Source organism: Homarus americanus, unplaced genomic scaffold (genome assembly GCF_018991925.1).
Source record: "Homarus americanus isolate GMGI-L3 unplaced genomic scaffold, GMGI_Hamer_2.0 scaffold24097, whole genome shotgun sequence".
In the NCBI taxonomy this organism is placed as follows: domain Eukaryota; kingdom Metazoa; phylum Arthropoda; class Malacostraca; order Decapoda; family Nephropidae; genus Homarus; species Homarus americanus.
Window position 1 is genome coordinate 155,001 of NW_024732963.1, and position 9,526 is coordinate 164,526.

Here is a 9,526-nt window from a genome sequence, read left to right on the forward strand (position 1 = left end):
CTGGAGGAGGAACAACACCCGATATGCTAGACAGCATATTTATGAGGAAGCAAGGAGTGGCCATGTGACTTGCAGTGTTTGGGGAAAGAGTTGGAGAGCTGACTGACATAGAAGGAAGATTCACAGCTGAACAGTATTTAGAAATACTCGAAGAAGTTATGCTTCCCTCGGTGCGTGCAACTGTTTTCCCGTTTCCCGAAAACATAATTTTCATGCACGATAGACGTCCTATCCATACCGCACGGATTGTAACGCGGTGGTTTGCAGAACAAAGAAATTTCCAAGTTTTAGACTGGCCAAGTAAAGGTTGTGACATGAACCCTATAGAGAACGCTTGAGGCAATATTGTGAACAAGTGAGAGTGAAGAGAGCACCAGGGTGCAGCTACAGGAACATGCACACCATGAGTGAGAGCTCCTGAGGCGGAAACCGCCTGATACACAATCACGTCGACTCCGTTCCCAACAGGCTGCAGCAAGTAATCGAGAATGAAGGTGGCGGGACTAAATATTAATGTGTCAGAAATAACTTCCCTGTGTAATCAACGTCACATACTGAATGCACATATTATTATTTTTTTTCCATGTTAACTGAAATTAATATAATATTCATGAATATAGATCGAATTGTATAATAAATGTAAAGAAAACAATCCTCTTCTATTATCCTCACTTATGCTGTATATATTCAGGATGATTTAAGTCAAACAAATCATAACATTATAAATTATTATGAAAGAGTACAGTATCATATAGGATAAATATATTGCATGTGAAATAATTACCATATATACCACGGAAAAAATCAGAGAGGGAGACGGAAACAAAGAAACAATAGCATAACGACACAATTCATACAATGCTGTTTGTAATGGTCCGATCACAGCTGTCCGATCCGGCTGTTCAAGTCACTTGTGACGAGGAAATTGATATATCATATTTCAATCTCACAATCTCATATTTAATAAGTTCATGTCATGTCGTTCACAATATATTTATGTACTCTTGGAAAACGTTTATTGTAATAATTGTATTTGTATATATTTTTCTCTCCATTTATTTATAAGAAGAGGGGAAAAATCCTTGCCAAAATACCAAACTATGTTACAACGTTACCTCACAATATTTCTTAACTTACAATAATGTTCCAACACTCACGCACACTAGCATGGAAACATATGCACTCGCTGGTGAAGAAAGACGATTTCAACGGGGTCCCTTGCCGTTTTTATTAATTATAAAAAACTATTACATTAATAAGAGAAATCTCGTACTGAAGGTATAGCTAATACGGTAGATTATGTATTGTATCGCTATAGACCTTCCAACTGTCATTACGATTGTCATCTGAGTAGACTTAGCTTATTATATATTTCAAATTACATTTCTTTCGATTATTGATTGATTGAATGCCCGCAAAAAACCTTCTTTTTAAACTGGTTCACCACTGTACAGTCTCCATTTATGACATATAATTGAAACATAAATAAATAGAAGAACAAATAAAACATTATATGTAGATTTATATTTCCAACGCCTCACAGGGAATGTAAAATAAATAATTTAATTAAATAAACTTCATAATACTGTTTCATTTATACAACTGTTTTTACAGACAAGCAAAGACACACACAGGCAAAGACACACACACACACACACTTACTACAGGTAGCAGTGAACTGATGATTCTGCTTAATCCCACAGAGAATTAAAACAGCAGTTTGTGTTGCATGAAATCAGCGTCTTTAGAAAGAAGTCTGTTTGGCATCGGTTACATACGACTGGATTAATTACCCGAAATGGATTAAACGTTTGAAGATAATATTCGTATAAATTAATGATAAACAGGCAACCTCATACACAGCCTTCACACAGCTAAGACCGATGCATGATGTTCTTTAACACTTACCGATTTTTATTTATGTTTAATTGTCTAAACATGAATTCATATAGGTTGGCCCATTGCTCTATCCATTTTAAAATCAAATTAACAGTATGTGTGTGTGTGTGTGTGTGTGTGTGTGTGTGATTTTGCGTATGTATGTATGTATGTATGTATGTATGTATGTATGTATGTATGTATGTATGTATGTATGTATGTATGTATGTGTGTGTATGTGTGGGTGTGTGTGTGTGTGTGTTCATAATTTTGCGAATGTATGTATGTATGTATGTAAAGAATAAAATATCCATACTTCATCTACATGTTTAAAACTCATTGCCACACTGAAACGAATCTCTTCACAGCACCCGGCGTTTCTCATCCATCCTGCAGTGACACGATAATGGAAGGTAAGCTAGACGAACAAACCCTAGTGTTGGTGCTCCTGTATAAATTTGAGCCTTACTGTGGCAACACTCTTAATGCACTGTGCCAACTCTATCGTTATTTTACTTGCTACGTGTCTCTCTCTCTCTCTCTCTCTCTCTCTCTCTCTCTCTCTCTCTCTCTTGGTATCAGCTGAATATAAAGTGTTAATATCTTCAGGTAGTCACGAGAGGTCACAGTGCATCCATCACGATACATAAGAGTTGAAGGTGTTAGAGCGCTCACCTGTGTACTCTGGGCAGGTGTAAATATTGGGTCGATCTGTTTGCTGATGTTTTAGGTGTGCAGCGACAAACGACGAGGTGGAAATAATTTAATTAATCAAACAGTTGTGTTGTTTACATGTAATTTCGTGTCTCATCCCCTGTGTGATTGTGTTCGACTTTATTTGGGTTGTTTTCACGGTGATGTGTGTGTGCGTGTGTGTTTACTGTTGATAATTTAGAATCTGTTCGGGTTATATTCACAGCAACATGTACCTCGTTTTACAATTTGTTCCGTCCGAATTACTACTTTCAGTCGCAATTTCTATGAAATAAAATAAATAAATACGTGAGATAAATAACAAATAAAAAAAATGCGAAAAGCTTTATTTAAATTTTTTATCATCTGCTTTTATGTCATCGCTAATTAACGTTTTCACACATGTAATAATACGTTTCCTACTGACATTTACAAATTGTTAAATAAAGTTGATATTTCTCTCTAAATATTAAATCTATTTTCCTACATCACAGCTGAGACAAATAAATGAGTCTCGCATTTATGATGGTCTTCAAATCCGAAATTAAAGCCCAGTACCTAATCACAGTTGGGTCGACACTGGGTGCCCCGAACACAAGAAAATATACTTAGATTGGGAAAGATGAATCTATCTATATAAAACAAAGAGGTACAGTATGTCTGTTTGTTTGTGTGTGTCTCCGCACGACAATCTCGGAAACTACTTTACCGATCTGTAGTGATGATGGATGGTATTATAATAATAATAATAATAATAATAATAATAATAATAATAATAATAATAATAATAATAATAATAATAATAATAAACGGTTTATTAATAGAGTTGCAGCCGGTGGCTGAAAATATACAGACTTACATTTGATTTAGACATAATGATATAATAGGCGTTGAATACATTTACAGGACTGTACAGTACATAAATCAGGAGTTGTTTATTATTTTAACTATAGATGTGATGTAGTGATGATGGCTGGTGTTATATGTAGTGATGATGGATGATGTTATATGTAGTGATGATGCATGATGTTATATCTAGTGGTGATAGGTGGTGCTAAAAAAATATACTTTGCTGTACCGTTGTAGTGAAAAACATGGTGGAACTTACATACACCGTTTATGAAATATTGATGGAAGAAGAAGTTTTGGGGAATGAACAGTGAGACAATGTGGAGCCTCCCGGAGGGTGGCGTCCTACCGTGGCCTAGCGGATGAGCCGCCCGGAGGGCGGCGATTCTGCTAGTAATAAATAAAGACTTTATAGTGATCTTTGTATACGGTATATCACAGGTTTATGCTTTTAACTTAAGTCTATGAAAATAATATGTTGTAGTCCATTGTTAGACACTTACACAACTTTTTTATAGTCATTTAAATGTACAGTAATTATTTTTGTGAAATTCCCAAAGTAGAATTTCAGAAGATGGATGAACCAACAAAATCATAAAGATAATTGAATATAATTAAATAAACATATAATTATTACAGATGAATTATATGTGAAAATATTCTCTATAAATAATACGTGGAATTATTATAGGTATTATTATTGCTGTGGCTTCCGGTTAACTGAGATCACTGATTAGAGGTGAACTGGAAGCAACATTCATAAATATTTATGGGTTAAGTTTTCAAACCAAAATGTTTTTTCTTCATGTATTAAGAAAATAAATTATTGCACAATAACTGGGATATCACCGTAATTAACACTATGAGCTGTGAGCGTTAAGAAGGGACGAAGCTTTGATATAACTAGCTTCCCAGAGCACACGTTCTCAGTGGCTCAATGACAAGAGTCGAACTGGCGATAGCCGGCTACTTAATTGATGAATCTGCAGTCAAGGTGTGAGTAGTCATCAACTGGACATCCGTCACATGTCCAGTTGATGACTACTCACGTCTCATAGGAAAGTTACCGTGGGCGATGTAATTATATAACCCTAATGTATGTAACCCACATATACTGTATATAAGTATTACTGTCCATTAGGCAGGGGCTAATACATTATTTTCTAGGATAAAAGAACTTTCATACGCCCAGCTGCAGTACGTGGCAGCATTTTTCCAAGACTCTGAGGCGAGAAAAATTTGCAATTTAGTTTGGTAAAGTTTTTCCCGGGATGAGTTTGGTGTCAGGTGGGCCATGGCACTCCCAGAGAAGGTTACTGACTTATAAAACAGATCGGTTGTGAGTTATTAGACCAGGAGATTGATAGCAGTTATTTTGAATTACATGAAGATTAGCCCCATTCTCCAGCTTACCTGAAGTTACCTGAGGAGGGTTAGGTTAGGTTAGGTTATTGCTTGGTTTTGTTAAGTTAGATTAGTTTAGGTTAAATTAGGTTAAATTAGCCTTCAGGAGTTTACTCATCAGGTGGAATAGGCTAGCGGTGACTAATCTTTATAGGATCCACTCTATAAGGTCTCATTTCCAGCGTTCAGTTATGATCAATATTCCCTGGACACTTTTGTCTCTATCTGTTATCTTCCTGTGGGTCGTGCATGTGATAAATGTATAGCTGATGAACGATTTTTTTAATATAGATTATGAGAGGACAACAACACGAGAAAATACCCAATAAATAATAGAAGAATCTTAACATAAAAATCATGTATACTTAAAACTAGATAACCGAATTATACAAACTGTAGATAACTATGTATACCCTATAATAGACAGGTGATGTATACAAAAATCATACTATGTATACTCGACAAATGACAGGTGATGAGTAGCTGAGAAAAACAATGTACAGTATACACCTGATCAATACAAAGAATACTCACCGGCAGCCACCAGCGCCAACACGAGACTTCTCACCAAGGGCAGCATCGCCAGGCGTCTCTCTGGAAGATGAGAGGAGAGATGAAGTTAGAACCACTGATATTTACCCGTAGAACCACTGATATTTACTCATAGAACCACTGATATTTACTCAGAGCCACTGATATTTACCCGTAGAACCACTGATATTTACTCATAGAACCACTGATATTTACTCATAGAACCACTGATATTTACTCATAGAGCCACTGATATTTACCCGTAGAACCACTGATATTTACTCATAGAACCACTGATATTTACTCATAGAACCACTGATATTTACTCATAGAGCCACTGATATTTACCCGTAGAACCACTGATATTTACTCATAGAACCACTGATATTTACTCATAGAACCACTGATATTTACTCATAGAGCCACTGATATTTACCCGTAGAACCACTCATATTTACTCATAGAACCACTGATATTTACTCATAGAACCACTGATATTTACTCATAGAGCCACTGATATTTACCCGTAGAACCACAGATATTTACTCAAAGAACCACTGATATTTACCCGTAGAACCACTGATATTTACTCATAGAACCACTGATATTTACTCATGGAACCACTGATATTTACCCGTAGAACCACTGATAATTATTTACTCATAGACCCACAATTATTTTCCTGTAAAACCGCCAGACTAATTTAAATCCTCACTATATAAATGTAATGTTCTTGCAAATAATAACACGAGGGTAATGAAAACACGGTAATTAAAACGTGTGAAACGAGACGTAAGATAGTAAAATAGAGAACGGATTATCACACACTCCAGAACGTACGCTGACCCGGCTTATGTCTGGGAGAGGTGAAGGTTGGCTGGCGGATGTTCCCACCTTAAGCAGATGAAGGTAGCGTTTACTCGTATTATATAAAATTCTCATTTAAACCAGCCTATGATCCTTGCCTCCTGAAAAAAGAATATATTACGGGTATTGTATTGTTAAATTTCACTGGTATAATGTATAATTATTCATGCATTCCGTGTGTTAAAACAGTGAAAATGAACAATGTTGTACTCGAGGCAAATGAAAAAAATCATGCTTTCAGAATTTAGAAGAAGAATAATTAGTTTTTTCAAGAGCTTATGTCGTTAATAATTGCACTTATTAAACCGAAAAAAGTAATTAATAAACAACATAAAAATAGTAAGTGACTTCAGGCTGAATTTAAGGTTACGTAGAGGTCGGGTCACTACTAATAACCTTTGATAATAAAAAAATCCCGGAAAAAAAATCCTGTTTTTGCGACACTCATTCTTATAATAAATTAGTTTAAATCCCGAATGACAGTGATTAATAATATGTGATGTTCGAATATTAAGCGTCGACTCAGACAAACAATAGTAAATGTTTGAATTAAAAAAAGGAGGAGGAAGAAGAGGAAGAAGAGAAAGAAGAGGAAGGAGTTGCCACACGTTACTACACCTTCAACTTAGCATCCTGACATTTCATGACATTTTAGTAAATCTGGTGTAAATGTTAGTTGATCTCTACTGCCTCGCGGACATTATCACAAACACTATGACAAAAGATTTAAATTTGTCGAATGAAAGAAAACATTTGTAATGATCACTGTTGCGCTTTGTATTGTTCCATGAATACATGAATTCAAAGAAAAGTGTGTGTGTGTGTGTGTGTGTGTGTGTGTGTGTGTGTGAATTATTACTTGCATGTATGCAATCATACTGTTCATGAAACAAAACAAAACAAAAAATACATGAAATATAACAGTTAATATGTTCACAATAAAATTTACATTTATTTCATTTTTATTATAATGAAAATACAGAACTATACTGTATCTATCTGGGTATAAGTGTATCGTGAGTACAAGTGTGTTGTGGGTACAAGTGTGTCGTGTTACAGCTGACTTCACAACTAAACACTAAAAAAACAGAGACTTGTATTTTTCTAAAATCTGTCGTGAACATCAAATATTGTCGGCGTGTTCAGTATGTCATGGTGTTAGTGTCATGTTGTGTCAGGTGTTAGTGTCGTGTTGTGTCAGCTGTTAGCGTCATGTTGTGTCAGGTGTTAGCGTCATGTTGTGTCAGGTGTTAGAGTCATGTTGTGTCATGGTGTTAGCGTCATGTTGTGTCAGGTGTTAGCGTCATGTTGTGTCAGGTGTTAGCGTCATGTTGTGTCAGGTGTTAGAGTCATGTTGTGTCAGGTGTTAGAGTCATGTTGTGTCAGGTGTTAGAGTCATGTTGTGTCAGGTGTTAGAGTCATGTTGTGTCAGTCATGTTGTGTCAGGTGAGTCATGTTGTGTCAGGTGTTAGAGTCATGTTGTGTCAGGTGTTAGAGTCATGTTGTGTCAGGTGTTAGAGTCATGTTGTGTCAGGTGTTAGAGTCATGTTGTGTCAGGTGTTAGAGTCATGTTGTGTCAGGTGTTAGAGTCATGTTGTGTCAGGTGTTAGCGTCATGTTGTGTCAGGTGTTAGAGTCATGTTGTGTCAGGTGTTAGTGTCGTGTTACGGGTGTTTGTGTCAGGGTCAGATACGGGCAGGTCAAGTATATACTGTATATTATATATCTTGTATGTATATATTCCCCAATATAAAAAAGGAAGGAGCCTATAATACCTTTAAGATATACCCCGAGCACCAGTATACGGAATATAACTTATACCCCAAGCACCAGTATACCGCATATAAGTTATACCCCGAGCACCAGTATACCGCATATAAGATATACCCCGAGCACCAGTATACCGCATATAAGATATACCCCGAGCACCAGTATACCGCATATAAGTTATACGCTATAATCATGTATATACCCCAATATGCCTATAATAGTATTATAAGATATACCCCGAGCACCAGTATACCGGAATAGTATACTTATACCCCAAGCACCAGTATACCGCATATAAGTTATACACCCGTTATACCCCAAGCACCAGTATACCGCATATAAGATATACCCCAAGCACCAGTATACCGCATATAAGATATACCCCGAGCACCAGTATACCGCATATAAGATATACCCCGAGCACGAGTATACCTCATATATCATAACCCTGAACGAGTATACCTCATATATCATAACCCTGAACGAGTATACCTCATATATCATAACCCTGAACGAGTATACCTCACACACTCCGCAAATTTCCCAGTGGATCAGCACAGAACATTGACACGGTAAATGTGTCCATTAAAATGTCTCATGCGAATAATAGCAGATATTTTTTCCTCATGTCTCAGGAGTGTATAAAGGTAGAGTTGTATTTTCAGTCTCTTCTTTTTTTCTCTCACTCTCGGAGGTAAACTTTTTTTTTCATTGGAGGGGGAGTTTGTTGTTGTTGTTTTTTTGCAGAATGGCGTAAAACAATAGTAGTCTCGTGTGAGTTGACTTTTCTCCCGAGACGATAAAGTTCAAGGAAGACTGCTTACACAGACACACACACAGACACACACACACGGCTCCATCGCTCGACCCTCCAGGATTGAAAACCTTTACATTTTACCATTTTGCGAAACAGATTTATCTCTCTCTCTCTCTCTCTCTCTCTCTCTCTCTCTCTCTCTCTCTCACTTTTTTTTTCTCCTGTTGCTTTTACTAAAACCATCTGATAACTATAATGCTTACGTATTTAAGTGTTTCAACAGCTTAGGTCGTAAGTGCGTTCGTAAGTCAGTTTTTAGACTTACAGAAAAATTACAATGAATGACTATATTTTGTTTTAGTTTAATATAATAAAATATTTCCCACCGCCACTTATGTATAATTTAGAAAGAACAACAAAGAAAACTAAGATAAAAAATTCTGGTGAGTTTAATTTCTATAAGACGGATGACAAAAGAGAAATGAATATTGAATTTAAGTGAAGGTTAGATATGGGTGAGTTTGCGTCACAGTAAACTTTTGGGTATTTTACGTAAAACAAAGTTAAGACAAGTTTTAAAGAATCACTCAAAAATATGATAAAAAAAATATATAAACACATTTCCTATAATATAAGCCAAAATATTGTTTCATCAACTGTATAGACCTATATATATATATATATATATATATATATATATATATATATATATATATATATATATATATATATATATATATATATATATATATATATATATATATATATATATATATAT

General features: G+C 35.6%; 1 protein-coding gene across 1 annotated transcript in view; it reads right to left on the reverse strand.

Moving 5' to 3' along the window:
* Positions 1–5,414, reverse strand: part of LOC121869224 (vitellogenin-2-like) — a 118,540-nt gene extending 113,126 nt beyond the window's left edge. Inside the window, exon 1 of the mRNA XM_042370465.1 lies at positions 5,359–5,414. Coding sequence (XP_042226399.1) covers positions 5,359–5,404 — 46 coding nt within the window. The 5' untranslated portion in view covers positions 5,405–5,414. The remainder of the gene's footprint in view (positions 1–5,358) is intronic.
* Positions 5,415–9,526: the final 4,112 nt, after the last annotated feature.